This window comes from Phoca vitulina, unplaced genomic scaffold, assembly GCF_004348235.1.
Source record: "Phoca vitulina isolate PV1807 unplaced genomic scaffold, GSC_HSeal_1.0 scaffold59, whole genome shotgun sequence".
Classification (NCBI taxonomy): Eukaryota; Metazoa; Chordata; class Mammalia; order Carnivora; family Phocidae; genus Phoca; species Phoca vitulina.
In genome coordinates, this window is record NW_022589762.1 from 3,690,116 (window position 1) to 3,705,543 (window position 15,428).

Below are 15,428 nucleotides of genomic sequence, written 5' to 3' on the forward strand. Positions count from 1 at the left end.
GTGCCTGGCTACTGGGCAAAGCCAGTTTGAGAGGACGGATCAGGGCCATCCAGCCCATGCCAGCCTCAGAGAAGCACGCCTACACAGTGTTACTCATCCACCCTTAGTCAATTGTGGGCACGCACTGTTTTTCCAGGAACAGGGAAGGCAGATCCTGGTCGATAATAATGACTGCGTTTGTCAGTGTTTCTGATTTACAAAACATTTTTGAAGGCCCCATGAATGATCCCAGTGGATAACAGTAGTAAAAGTAATAATATTATATATTATAAATATAATAATAATTAATGTTAATATTAATGCCATGTACCTGACGAGGACATTAAGGCTAAGGGAGGTTTGATGACTTCCTGAAAATCCACAGCTAAGACTAGCCCCATGCCACGCCCCACAACCCCACGGCAGGTATGTGAGGGGAGGTGGCCTCTGGGCTGTGAATGGAAGAGCCTTGATCTTGCCCTCCATAGCATAGTCAGACTCGGAGTTAGACAGAAACACAAAACCTCAGCCAGTCTCCAATCCCATACCTCAGCTACCTCCTAGCCAGCCGCTCTGCTCATGCACACCAACCCAACTCACACACCCACAGCAACACCCACTGCTACACACTAACACGTGATGTGCTTATAGACACTTGTTCGGGAGTGCAAAGATTCATACACATAAATATACATGCATGCCCCTCATTGCACACTCACCTAGGTGCACACACACCTTAACACGCACACCTCATTCCATGAACACATCCAGAGCTCTCATAAAAATGCACATGGGTCCTAAATGTACTCCAAGTCAGTAGAGACTCCCCAAACCTATGCACACGTGAATACATGAATGCACACACACTCACCCTTGGGTGTGCAGACACACATATACACGCATATATACAACCCTCCATGTGCAGCCATGTGCAAACACACACAGAACTGGGTTGTTGTAGCCCCTACATGAACCCTCCTGATTGTGTGGGCTCTGGAAGGATACGATGTTCCATGGGAACCTACAAATCCTCCATCTGTGGCTACATGTGGGTGGCATTCTGCCAGTCCTCTAGCCTAGTCCTGCATGGCATGATGGAGATGAGCGAGCCAAAGGCCAAGTTCAGAGCTGCAGCAACATGAACAACTGTCACATGGGCATGGTGCCACCAACCTTTTTGTCCCTGAACACTGAGCCAGGTTCCTGATCGGGCCTGGCTGAGGGGAGGCACTTCCCACACTGCAGAGGACTCCCCTGGAGTGGGGAAAGCTATGTCAGGGTATAAGAGCTGAAGCTTGCATGGGGATCTTGAAGACACCACGTTACTGTGTGACCTTGGGTGGGCCACCTCAACCTCTCTGAGCCTCAGTCGCCACATCTGTGAACGAGGGATAATAATACCTTCCCATCGCGAGGGTCAATAAAATGAGATGATAGATGTACATAAATGCCCAGCACACAGGAGAAATGAGTACATGCTGTTGAAAGAAAGACAGAATGAATGAGTGAATAGCAGATGATTGTGAATGGTACTCTAGGGCGCTCTCTGCTGAGCTACCCTCCCTCTTCTGCCCTTTTAACCCCCGACTCTGTTTTCCGTAGTAGTGCATTGCTTCACTGCCCTGCCTAAAGTTCCAACCCGGTGACTTCCCATTAGCCTCCCCTTCCACAAACTCCTCTGGAAGGCCCATCTTACTCCCCAACCCCATCTCCCCCACTCCCTTGCCTTCTGGCCACCCTTCCCTTCTTCTATTCTTTGAACGCATCCATTTCTTCCAGCCCCAGGGCCTTTGCGCAGAATGTTTTCCCTTCGGGTCTTCACGTGGCTCTGTCCCTAGCTTTATTTAATCTCTCTGCTTAAAGATAGATTATTAGGGGAAAAGCGCCAAGGTCCAGAGCAGCATATAGCTTGCTGCCATTTGTGTAAAAGAAAACACACACACATAAACACAAATACATACATATATTTGTGTGTGTGTGTGTGTGTGTGTGTTTGCTTGAATGTACTTAGAATAACCCTGGGAGGACGCATGAGAAGTTGCTAACTTTTCTGAGGGCTGGTTTCCGGGGGGTGGTGGCAATGGGGATGAGTGGGTTGGAACCAGGGGTGGGGAGACACGTTTCACTATCAATTCCTGCATCCTTTTATTTTGTGATATGGCAATGTATTATTTATTTGGAAAGAGTAATTTAAATTTTAAAAAGAACACAAATAGATTAACAAAATGAAAATCAACAGGGCCAGGTGAAACGTTCAGCATTTTTGGTACTAAAACTTGCACAAGTACAGGTGGCCAGAAGTCTGAGGATGGAGTCCTTCAGGAGCTCTCACTGACCTTGTTTCAGAGGTCCCATTTGTGACCCCGGGGGCTGAGAAAGCCAGTGGGTTCCTAGGGGCCATCCAAAGATGGGCAGAATCCAGAACCTGCCTGGCTGGACAGTGTGAGTGAGGGGCTCCCTGTGCCCAGGCTGGTCTGGCCACATCTCCCGGATAAGGACTCAGTCCTGGCACCTGTGTTTTAGAGAGCAGTTGAGGAGGTGGCCACGCAGAGCAACCCACAAAGCCACGAGGAGCAGGAAGAGGTAAGCTTAGGTGTGTTCTTCCGAAAGAAAAAAAAGGGGTGGGGGGGTGTGGATCGTGGACAGGAAGGCCAGGGAAGGGAGAGATGAAGGCCTTCAAATATTTGAGGGGTCGTCAACGAGAAGTCGTTCTGTTCTGAGTCCTCTGGAAAACACAGGGGAACAAGAAAGAGAGCCCTCCACCTTCGAAAAGCACTCTCTGGCCCCAAAGGTCCCAAAAGAACAGCAACTACTATACTTTTTTGAGTCCTCAATGTGCGCAGACACTCGCCTTGCCTGGCGCTTTATTGGCATGACCTCTTAATTTCGCAGCAATCCTATGAGGTTAGGACTATGCCTATCCCCATTTTACAGGTAAGAAGACCAACACTGTCACTGCTGAGTATCGCGGTGAGCACATGACCGAGTCAAGATTCAAACCTAGTGCCACTTTCTGAACTATTACGCTTCATCATAGGTTGGGCCAGAATTCTGAGACTATGTGATTCTATAAAATACAATATAAACCATGGGAAGGCTGAGCTACAGCGGGGATTCTCCTGCCCACGTGTCTGGGTACAAGGGAGGCTACGGGAGGTGGATGCTGTGTAGAAGTTGGACCTAGGGGACACCAGCCCCATCCCTGAGGTCACCCGTGCCGCCTCCTCCGCTTCTTCTCCCCGGTGGATGCACGCCCACCAGGCTGGGCTGGGGCCCACGGAGGCCTGGGAAAGGATCCGCACCCTCGGGGGCAGCGGTCGTGGTCCGGGGCGGGGGAAGCCAGGAGGGCCGCGGGCGGCGGCGGCCGCAGGAGCAGCAGCGGCCGGGTGGTGACGCAGCACGGAGGCCCCCCCGACCTCCCGCCTCGGCGCCGGGGGAGGTGGGGGGGCGCTCCCAGACGCCGTGGGCGATGGCGGTGCGCACGCCGGACTGAGTCGGAGGGGGCTGCGGGGCCGGACCGTGGGGAACGGCCACACTCGAGAGCCGGGCCGGGGCGCGGGGCGACGCGAGAAGGGAGAGGGGCTGGGCGGCCCAGCGGAGGCCGGCAGCGCGAGCGCGGCGAGGGCCCCGGAAGGCGGGCGGAGGGGGTGGGGGCCGGCGGGCGCGGCCGAGCCTGAGCGCACAGGTGCCAAGGCTGCGCCTCCGGAGCCGGTGACTCAGCAGCGCCGCGCCGGGCGGGGGCGGGGGCGGGCCGGGGGCGCGGGGCGCGTGCGCGCGGGAGGCGGGGTTGGGGGGGCGCGGCTTCCCCCGGTCGGGGTGCCCGCCCCCGCGGGGGAGCGTGGAGCTTGGCGCGGGGCGGGCGCGGCGCGGGGGCCGGAGGTTCCATAGTGCTGTCAGCAGCCCGCCAGCCGCCCACGCAGCCGAAAGCCCGGCTGCGCGAGCCCTCCCCACGGAGAAGCCCCCGGGGAAGCGGCCAGGGGAGGAAGGGCTTTCCCCAGGCTTTCCGAGCGAGTTCGGGGCCACGGGTTCCTGCTCTCCCTTCCAGCTTGCTCCCGGTTTTCACGCAAAGTCCGGAGGGAACCTGGTGGAAATTCCTGGGGTACTTAGAGCTGGAAGCCCCTGCAGAATTCACCTCGTCCCTCCCCGACCTGCAAGGGTCTCTTTCTTTTTTTTTTGGAAAGGGACCGTGAATTCAGTCTCTCTTTGTCCCCCATTCTGACCTCCCTTCCTAAGGCTCTTACCATTTGGAAGTCACTTTTCACGTCTAAGCTAGGTCCTTCCTGCTGCAGCAACCTCTCAACAGCTCTGCTTTTCGTGGACTTGGTGAGTCTAGGGGAGACAGAGTCAAAGAGCAGGGCAAAGAGTGATTGTCCCCATTGACCAGAGGGGAAGTCAAGGCCCAGAGAAGGGGAGGGGATTGCACCAAGCTTACACTTGGGGTCTGTGAGGATGGCACAGCCATCAGGACTGAGGGGCCTGGCTTCTGGGTCAGAGTCTCTGCCTACGTCTGGAATTCCCTTCGACCTTCCATGACTGGCTCTTAGGAGTTAAGTAGCCCCAAGAATGTCAAAGATGCCAAATGAGCCAATTTGGAAGCATCCAGGACATCTCTGTAAAGACCAGACTGTGCCAGGAAACACTGAAACTAGACACAAGCAAGAGATTCCCAACTGCTTTGTAGAGTTTTTGTTGCTGTTGCTGTTTTAAAATAATCATTGTGTTGAATTCATGTGTTGAATGAAAATTGTGGTGCATTGGAACCATTTATCAAGGAAGAGATTGTGGAATTCCCTTGCCTCTCTGCCTGGGATGGGGAGTGCTTTCCTCATTGGAGGCAGGGAGGCAGCTGGTTTGACCTGACAGCTCCAAAGCCCTGAGAGGTCATGTGGTTCCAGGCCCTGGCCGAAGCTAGGCCAAGTTGGGTTCGGGGAAAAACCACAATGCAGCTTCCCATGCATCACACTGCTGCTGGGTACCTGAGCTTCCAAACACAATACCTCAAGAGTGCGTCTGCGATCCCCGACCCCTGCCCTTGCCCGCCCTCCAGGCAGCCTTCCTCCCAGGAGCTGGCAGCCTCCAGAGGCCTGGTCCCCTTCACGCCTGCAATAGAGTGAGGGTGGAGGCATTATAGACTCGCCCCATTTTACAGAGGGGAAGACCCAGAAGGAACTGGCTGGCCAAGAGAGACGAAACCAGTCATGCAGATAAAGGAGATAGAACCCAGAGTCCTGCCCGTGTAACCAGACCAGGGTGTTATGAGGAAGCAGGGGGAAGGCCTCCGCTGAGTTTTGCTGTGAGGTCCACACATCTTTTTATGGTGTGCGCTGGGATCCATCTCCCCCAGCCCTAGTAACACACTCACCCCCACACAACCGTACCCACAAACACATCGGCAACTTATACACGCCCGCTCCCCCTCCCTTCAGCGTCCTGACATTTCCCTGAACAGAGCTGACACTGCCTGGTCAAGAAATAGGAGTAAAGAGGCCTGGGGGCTGGCACTGGTTCCTGTTTCATCCCCCAGGCCAGAATCCAGCTCTCTCTTTTCTCTTTCCACCTGGAGACATGGCCACATTTTGGGCTTCCTTTCCCTCCCATCATCATAGACCTTTTGCCTATTCCTAGTTCAAGCTTCTGGCAAGGCCATGGGCCTGGGGCGGGGACACTGAGGTGAAACACTCAAAGGACTTTCTCATGCTTAATTCTTAACACGGCACCCCACGCCGAGGACTGGACTGGTCTGGGGTCAGAGGCTGGCAGCGGAGGCGGGGGAGGCCTTTCCATGCTCATGGAGAGGATTGGGGTGGTATCTGTTAGCTGGGAGGAGCATTCATGTGCCCCTCACTCCCCAGCTGGCCTTAAGAGCTGAGCCTCTGATCCAGTTTCTCTCACATGCTCAGCTGCAGAGCCCGGGCTTTTGGGCCTAACTAAGCACAACCCATTTCCCTAGTGGGTCTTGCCTCCAGCTGAGATCTTCTTCAGCCTGGACACCATACCCTTACTTCCCTCTACTCAACGACTGCTGAACCTGCCTGGGACCTACATGTTAGAAGTTTGTTTATTCAAGCAGTATTTATCAAGCCCCTACTAGATGTTGAATTAGCCCCTCATCCCCCATTCTCTCCAGGCCCATGTAACACCAACCTCTACCTCCTGTTAACCCTCTTGCCCACATCTTCCCACCTCACAGCAAACCCCAATAGAGTGGTGTGAAATTTTGCCATCTAGAGAATTATTTTAAGATCCTAGAAAGGATCAAAAAAGATTACTGAGTGTCAGGATGCTCCTTAAATTCCTGCCTAATGATTTTTACCCATGAAGCTCACTGGGCAAGTATCCCTTCTACAGCCAAGATAATCACTTTTCCAAGGCAAGCCAATGTGGGAGTGCCCTGGGTCCCCCCCACCTCTCCGCTTGCCAGGTCCAGGCAAGGCAATTCCAATTCCCTGCAAAATACGGCAGAGATAAAAATCATTTAGGCTTTCAACAGCCTCCCCCACGAGCCCTTCAACTCCTTCTGAGCCTCCTGCTCTGTCCCTTAGTCAACCAGTGCCACCATGGCACCCTCCTCCCTTATCAAATCCTTTCTCGGACACTGCTCACATCAGAGCTCTTCCATGCTGAAGTGTAAATGCAGCTAGAGCTAAATGTGTTGTTTTTCTCCTGTCCTAGGAGAATTTGCATTTTAACAAGGGGGATAACCTTGAAGTATTGAAAGGAATCTCTAATTGTGGAATTGCTGGCACAGGCAAGCTGTTCTGGAAGGCAGAGACCTCCCTGGGTCCCCTGAATTCCCGTAACTAGCTGCAGGTCTGGCCCCGTACACCCACGGAACAGTCCTGACCAGTTCCACTGGATAATGTCAAGAGCGCCAGATGAAGAGTTCTAGGTCTTGTGCTGCCACTAACTTGTCTGGAAGCACCAGTCACTTCTCTCTCTAGCCATAGCTTCCTCATTTGCCACAATGAGGAGTTTGAAGCAAAAGACCTTTTCGTACCTTTCCAGCTCTGACATTTGCTTGACTCCCCAGTGGTGCTGGAAGACCCCGGCCCAGCTCCGAAAGCCCTCTAGCCCCTGCAGCTGTGGCCTGGAGGGAATGGCCTGGTGCCGGCGCAGAGTGTGGGCAGGCCCTTGGATGGGCCCGCGTGGCCTCTGTCCACAGTAGCCTGGCTGCTGGGGGCGAAAGGTACCACTCGGCACGTACGCCAGTCCTGCAGAGTTACATAACCTCCCAGATGGGATATTCCAAACAAAGAGCAACCGCAGGGCAGCCCAGGTCTCCAGTGTGCCCGGTGCCCCCCATGGTGGCAGCTTTTGCCTGTGGTGGCCTCACAGCAACAACCACCCTGGGAGGGAACGTCAGAAGCCCACTATCTTTTCTTTTCTGGTCCCCCCCGCCCCCGCCCAGACGGTATTTCATCTAAGAAAGTCTTAGGAGAAGAAACTCGTATCGCTAGGCTTGACCAGAGAAAGTAGAGTCCTCCCCTAACCTCCCCGCCTTTCCCCTCAACCCACCACCCCAAATCCTATAACACACAGGCTCTCCTTTTCTCAGGCAATCTCTGCTGGGTTTTGGGGTTTTTGTTTTTTGTTTTTTTCAACTTTCTGACCTCCGAAAGGGCTGCAAAGAGCAGGACTACCCTTTCAAAATTCCCAGGATGGAAGAATTTGGACAAATGGATATAGCTTTCATTCCAGGGAAGTGGGAAACATTTTCCTGGCCCAGACTCCAATCCCCTCACCCTTTACTTTTATCCTTGACAAGTTCATATACTAGATGAGACTGTGGTTTCCCCATTTGGAAAATGGGCAAGGTCATTCTTATCACCATGGGGCATCGGGTGATAACTCGGATCCCTTTGATGTCCTTAGGAGAAGTGCAAAGAATCTTAAAATGCAACAGAAGACATTTAAGTTGAGCTTAAGGAAGCATTTCCCAACTCTAAAGTTGTGAGACCCCATCACAGATCACTAAGAGATGGTGGATTTGTCCTGCCTGGCTGCATTGCAAGGTAAGCTCCACATTCATGTATCTGGAAGAGCTTGGGTGCACATTATCCAAAGGTAGAGGGGTAGATGAGAAAAGGGCACATGTAGAAAGCTGGCTTGGAAGCAGGGAAGGAATCCTGAACTTGGCTTCTAGTCTTTCATTGTGGTCTGACTGGGGATGAACCCTAGGCCCTGGGTTCTTTATCTGTAGAAATACTACAATGTATTGAATGTATTGAATGTATCCAATGTATACTAAAAAAATGATACCATTTGATTTTTAAACTTTACAACAACCCTTCAAAGTATATATTACTTTTCATTTTATAAATGAAAAAAAAAACAAAAAACAACAGAGGCTTAAAGAAGGTAAGTAATGAATGTAAGGTTTCACAGCTGGTAGGTGATAGAGCAGGACTCATACCCAGAGATGCCTGACTTCAAAGCCCATGTTCTTAACCACCTTGATCTTGAAAATTCTGTGATTCTATCGTTCCTAAGTTCCCTTCAGCCTGAAAAATCTAATTTCTCCCTCACTCTACTCCTCATCCTTTTTGTTTGTTTATTAATGCCCTCACTCCTTGAAATGGAGATGACCACCACTTTCCTCCCTGGAAACAAGAAACTCTTTGCAGCCTCAGTGAGAATCTGTACTTTGTGCTTTTCCAGAAGCAGAGGAGGAAGGTGCTGCAGTGGCCCAAGCCTTGGAAATCCTGCCAGATGGCCTTGCATTTGGGGATCTGCCAGGTGCAATGAGAGTGTCCCCGGGACCTCTTACTAAGAAACCCCACACCAAGCTGCTGCTTAGTTAGTGTCCAGGGCCACTGAGAGTATGTTTGGGCCCCAGTGAAAAATGTTGAGGTTCCCCAACAAGGTCAGTCTGTCTAAAAATCTTTACGTGGGATTTAAATTCAGGATCCAAGTCTCTTTCCAGACCACAGGTCCAGCTGTTGGTCCCAGCTCTCCCCTCTTTTTCCATATCACCCTCACTTTCATTGGCTGTCCACCCAGACCTGACCCCATCTGCCTTTTCTCATAAGTGACCTTTGAAACTCAGGCTGCACAGATATTTGCTGAATCAGCAGAACCAACTGCTGCTCCTCTTGCTTGGTTTCAGGCCAACAGGAAAATGTTCCAGGATGCTCTCGTGAGGCCCTTATGGCGTTAACTATATGGGCCTGGGAAGGGCTTGAGAGTAAGGAAGGAGAGAGCGAATGAAGCAAGGCACAGGGAGCTGGTGAGGAGGATGGAGGCCATTGGGTTTTCCCAGAGGCAGGAGTGACTTGTTTCTCTTGAACTGTGTTCTTTTTGGGGGAAAGGGAGGAAGGAACAGTGGTCCGGGCTCTTGGACAAGCAGGGAACAGAAGATTTTTATAAGTGCCCACATTGTGCCAGCTTCTAGGTGAGCAAAAAGATGCATGCTCCCTCCTCTCAGTGAGCCTTCATTCTGGCCCCATTTTCCAGCTTACCAGCTAGAAGTCCTCTCTAGAGGAAGAAAAGGAGGATAGGCAGTTTGGTGAGCACTGGCCTTCATGTTGTATCCTCAGCAAGCAGGCCTTCCAGCCACAGGCAGACAAGGACCCTGAGTGTCGAGACTTTTCTTACTCTGTTGATAGAGTTTGGCCTGCTGGGAAGTGATTAGGGTTGGGGGTACTGTACTGTCAGATGTGATGATATGCATATGCAATACAGCTATCTCCATGAATTGAATCTTCGGGGCTCCATCCTCTTTCCAGCTATCCTTGGCTCTTACTGTTCCTGACATAAACCCTTGACTCCAACCAAGAAAACCTTCTCTCTGGACTCTCAATATGCTCCCCCTTTCACCCTGTTCTCTTCTGATAGAGGGTAGCTCTAGGCAGCAGCGATCTGCTTACACTTGTTTAGATGTTTCTAGATATATGCCTCAGGTATGTTGAACAAGGACTGTTTGCTTCTCTCCTGTTTTTCCACTGACTGACAGACCTTCATGCTCTCTTAGTAGCTCTCAGAATGGGCCACACAGGAGCTGCCATCTTCAGGCGGACAACCCTGACTCAGTAGGAACAGAGACACCTGCTCCAATCAGCATTTTAGACAACAGGCTAAAAAGCACATCTGATGATTGTCTAACTATCCTTGAGCCTCCAGTCAGTATGACCCCCTGGAACTCAAAAAATGACCCAAAATTTATTTTATGCTTAAAGGATGGGAGTAGAGAAGAGGAGACTTCCCTGAGCAGCTTAAGTGGAACCAAAGGATAGATAGAGGGAAAAAAATATGGGAGAGAGAAAGAGTTTGAGGAGAGGGAAGAAGGGGGGAAAGAGAAGGAAGGACAAAGAGAAAGGGGAAGGTAGCAAGAAAGAGAAAGTAAAAGAGGAAGACAAGGGACGAAGGAAGAGAGGACAGGACAGGAGCTACTGAGCCATTCAGACTTCATGGCTACTGGAGGTGGGGGGTATGGGCTAGAAGCTGAATTTGAATTATAATTCAAGAATCATGTCCAGCCTCCAGTAATCCTCTGCCTAGGGGCTGGAGAACATGGACAAGCCCTGGGCTTTGAATGCATGGCTGGCTGGGTGGGCAAACGTGTTCACATAGAGAAGCTGTGGTCACACTGAAGCTAGTAGCCTCCGGTAGGGTCGTGTGCTTCCATGGCAAGAAGTAGATTTCACCAGATCAGGCTGAGGTTCTGACTCCAGCCAGGAAAGGGATAATCAATTCTGTAGATGCTGTGAGCCTTGATTGAAAAAATAAAGAGGAGGAAGCTAGATGCTGCTTTCATTAAGAGGCAAAAGCAGTGGGGGCTGGAGCTTAGCAAGAGCCAGGAAGCATGCAGAGAAAGAATGTTAACCCCTCCAGCGTCTTTCTTCCATGATACCTCTGCACTCACCCACTCCTTCATCATCACTTCCTTGGCCTGACCTCCAAGGCCACCACCTTCCTATCTCCCTCAACTGAAGAAGGGAGAGAGGCCAGGCTGCATATTAATGCAGATCTGATGACAATTAAATGATCCATTATTTCCTGGTCCCAGGTTCCCTGGGGCTCTTGCCTCTCCTGGATTTGGGCAGGAAGAGGAGTTCTGGGGATAAGAGACAAACTGTGTGGGAAGATAATGCATCTAACACAGTGCCTGGCCCCAGGTAACCCTCACCCAACCCTCAGCAACCTCACCAGGGCCGCAATTTTACTATAATGAGGCCAGAGAAGGGCAAGTAAAAAATGAGAAAAGATTTCAGTAACATTATGATCCAAAGACCTCATCTGCCATATCTTCTTCCTACTTCAGCATGCCCAGTAGAGAACTGATTCAGCAGGGAGCTCCCCAGGAGAAACACCAGGGCGAGGGCTGCTGGCTCTGCTCTTCTTCTCCTCACCTCACCCTATCCATAAAGATCTCTGCCTGCTGGCTGCATCTAGCCCTGCACCACTGAGAGGTATGGGCAGAGGAGGATAGCCATACAAAATGGGGGTCATGGGTAGAGAGCAGGGTGGGGCCAAATGTAATCAGCAACAGTGATTCATTACTGAGGTTCTGTGGGGGAAACTTAGGTTGAAGTTCAGCAAAACAGTGGGGAGAAATGGGTGGTACAAAAGGCACAAAAGGCATTCAGCCAGCCAGGATGTCCATGATTTCACATCCAAGGGGAGAGAGAGTTGCAGGGAGGAAGTAAGGCGCTCTCTCTGTCTCTTGGTGTCCAGGCTCGGGTAGCAAGGGGAAAAGCTGGAGGATCTGGAGGAAGGAAGGAGCTACTTGGGGCATTAACCTTTTAGTGCCTGGCACAACTTCCTAAGTGAAAGATTTTTAACAACTTTTACTCTCCTCCACCATTCTAATTATTTCTTATTTTTGTTCTGCTCCTATGGGAAGCAAAAGCAGGACAAAGGAGAAGGAAAGATGAAGACGCTATGGTTTGTTTCTGGTTTTGACTCAGGAGGCTGGATAGGAATCCAGGTGATTCCTAAATCCCCGGTTTTCCAGCAGGAGCACTTGGGCAGGAGAGTTTGGGCTCTTTAAGCTACTTTGAGGGCCACAACAAAGTCCTTTTCCAAGAAAAAATTATCTTTCCTCAACCCCTTTTGCTCGCAGTTCCCTGAAGAGATGCAAAGAAAGTGGGGAAGAGAAGGGAGATACCAAAGGGCATGAGGAGAGGAATCTGGTGAAGAACCATAATTACCAGGAAGCTGTGGCCGCCCCCTGAAAAACAAATGAAATAGTTCTTTCCCCCCTATTTAGGGAAAAAGCCACATAATACCTTGTAAGAACATTGTCTTTTTGTTGAATCATGGGCACTGAAGGAAAACTGACTTTCTGCTTTTTATGCCAGATAAGGAGGGAAACTGTGAAACGGAAGGAAGGGCAAATGGGCCATTGAGGGAGCTGGGGAAGAAAGCTGCATCTTCTTGGGGCTTGAATCAATTGCTATAGGTCTGCCAAGTCAGATCATCCTGGATCTTCACCCCTAAGAGCCCATGATTCCTGTCAAATCTACGCTCTATGAGCTAACATATCCTGACCCGACTTCTCTAACTACATAGATATGAGGAGAAAATGAGTTTTTAAGGAATACATCAAATCTTCACAAGTATCTGCAGACCTGAAACATGCTGAGACTGGATGAGGTGAGATTCTTGGCTCTCCTCCCTCCCCCCTCCCCCTCAGCTCCCCCTTTAGCATCACCATTGTCAGGGTCAGGTGCTGATGAGGTACTGATTTCCCCTGAGCTGTTCTTCCATGCAGTTCTCCCATCACCTGTATACTCAGAGGAAGGAAGCTGATATGTCACAGCCTGCCTAATACAGAGGAGAGAATATTCCAGTCCTCTTTCATCTCTTCTTCCCATGTCCCTAGTTCACAGACATTGAAAGTAAAGAAAGAGATTGAGGTCCTAGAGTCCCTCGCTGGAGCTAATGAGTATATTTCTCTCAGGACCCAACATGAGATTCCTAATATCACCAAATAACCAAGTGGAAACAAAATTTGCAGTCATCAGCCATAATAGAGAGAGATTTAAATGCCCAAATACCACAACTCCATTTGCCAACTATCTCTGTTATCATTGTTCCCTTCCCACAATTGCCAACCATCCTGCACAAAAATCCTCCTTGAGTCAGAGGAAAAGAGCTATAGCCAGATTGAGTCCTCACGCTATAACTGAGTCCTCCATTGGCTTGGTGGGTTGTGCCTTTGCACCCCTTTGGTCCTGTGGGGATTCAGAAAAAAGATGCCCACTTAGGTCAGAGCAGAGTAAGCTTCCCCAAAGAGCCACTCCTGGCTTTGATCCCACTGCATCAGTTAAAGAGCCAGACTCATTCCTCTGGGAAATCCTTTTCCCACCCTTTATCTTCCTCTATCCCCAGCACCCCTGCCTTCTCACATCATTCCTGCTTTTCAGCCTTATCCCCTGCCTCCTAAATTTTCTCAGACCCCAGTTCTATTCTTCCTGGACCCTAGCCCTTTTAAAGCTCTTAACATGTGTCTTTGCCAAGCCTCTGTCTTTTTCATATCTCACTCTCCATTCAAATAATTTTACTACCCAAACTCCCTTCCAAATTTTTCCTAACTTAAAAAAAATTCAACTGTTCTTTTTTTCTTCAGTGTAATCTTCACCACAACTTCCTCCCAATTTTGTCTCCTTTAAAATCTGCCAGTTTCTGATATCCCCAATCACTTAAAACCCATTTCTTTCCTCCTTTGCCCCCCGTAAGGGTCTGGATTCTCTCTTTTGCTCCAACATACCCTAAACCCTCTCAAACACTGATATTAATACCTCTTTTCCCCCAAATCTCCTTGACACACTTCTACCTCCAAGCATCTTCTAATCTCTTCACTTCAGGTTACCCTAGTCCTTCAGACTCTTACGGGCACCCGATTTCCGCCTTATCTCCTCCTTACACCCATTTGCTTCCCTTTCTGTCACTATAATCCCTCTCCTTTCTTCCCCACTCACTCGGGTCTCCTGCTCAGGACGCCCTTGCCCAGGGCGGCGGGGGATTTGTGCTGAAGGAGGGTTCCAGCGGCAGTGCAACAACTCGAGGGACGCTCCTTCTCCTTGTCTGCGACGGCCCCGGGCGCCACAGGGTGCTGGTGGGGCGACTGGGGTGCGTGAGCCCTGCTGCTGGGGCCCGGCTGGGGTTGCACCAGGAGCTGTCCGTGGTGCTGAAGCGGTGATTGCTCCGGCGCAGGCTGTGGCGCGGCGGGTGAGCTCTGTCCGTGGTTCTGGAGTGGTTCCTGGGCCCCGGCGGCGGCGGCGGCCGCGGCAGCGGTGGCCGGGGTGGCAGGCAGCGGGGCTGGCGGCGGAGGGACGAGCCCGGGCGGAGGCTGGGCTTGCAGCAGCTGCTGGTGCTCCCACAGGCTGCGGTTCTCGGCGCTTAGCTCGTCCAACCGCCGCTCCAGCTCGTCGATGCGCTGCCGCTGGGTGTGGATGAGGCTCTGCTGGTTCTGCACGATGGCCGTGAGCTCCTTGAGGTAGAGCACGGCACGCACCGGGTTCTCCAGCAGGCTCTCCATGCCGCCCGCCGCCGCCTGCGCCCTGCCTGCGCCTCGGCGGGCGGCGGGGAGCGCGAGGGCGCGCAGGAGCCGAGCAGCCCCAGCGATCCGCTCGCCTCCCTCTCCAGCGGGCCCAGCCTCCCTCCCCGCCGCCGGCGCCGCGTCACGGCCACACAGGCATTCACACACGCACCGAGGGGCGGGACCGCGGCGCCAGGGCCCACCCTCCCACCCTCCCACCTCCAGGCTTCGTGAGGAGTCTCCGCTTCCTGCAGGGCTGACAGGAGAGAAGGGAGAGGAGCGAGGGAGCCGGTAGGGGAGCAGGATAAACGAAGGGGACCAGAGATAGATAAATCTGGAGAGAAAAGGAAAGCGGGTGAGGTGGACTTAGGTGTACTGGGAGAGTGCGGTGAGACAGGTAGGAGAAAAGAAGCAGATAAGGACAGAGGAAAAGAAAAGGAAGAGGCTGGGAGAAGGAGAGGGAAGGAGAGAGAAGGAGAAAGAGACAGAGAGAGAGAGAGAGAAGGTGGCAAAGGAGAGAGAAATGTATTTAAAAGGAGGAAGTCATGGGACTCGGAAAGGTCACAAATTCTTTTTCCCACGTCCAGCCATCCCAGAGGTTATGGGTCATCTTAAAGTCCTTCTGAGGAGAGGCACACTTGCCTCCTTTGTACTCAACAATCTATTCTGCTAGGGAATTCCCTGGGATGCAAGGATCATAGAATTATAAGGGACTCTAGAGAACATCTAGTCCTTTATTCAGCCAAGAGGAAACTTAGGGTGGGCAGTCTGTTTATGTTGGGTTTTCTCTGGGAATGAGACCTCAGGACAGTTTTGGCCACTCTAATATGAACATTAACTAAATAAACCAGGTCCTGTGTGTCATGGTTCATGCTTCCAGAAACTTCTGAAGAGATCGTTCTGTTTGAAAAACATTTATGCAGTGCATTCTCCTACAAACACCGGGTTAGGTGGTGGTAAGATCAAG

At 51.5% G+C, this 15,428-nt stretch overlaps 1 protein-coding gene across 3 annotated transcripts in view; it reads right to left on the reverse strand.

Annotated features, from left to right (window-relative positions):
* IQSEC3 (IQ motif and Sec7 domain ArfGEF 3) overlaps positions 1–14,576 on the reverse strand; it is a 105,588-nt gene extending 91,012 nt beyond the window's left edge. For all 3 annotated transcript variants that reach the window (XM_032390784.1, XM_032390786.1, XM_032390787.1), the window contains exon 1: positions 13,902–14,576. In XM_032390784.1, coding sequence (XP_032246675.1) covers positions 13,902–14,461 — 560 coding nt within the window. In that variant the 5' untranslated portion in view covers positions 14,462–14,576. The remainder of the gene's footprint in view (positions 1–13,901) is intronic.
* Positions 14,577–15,428: the final 852 nt, after the last annotated feature.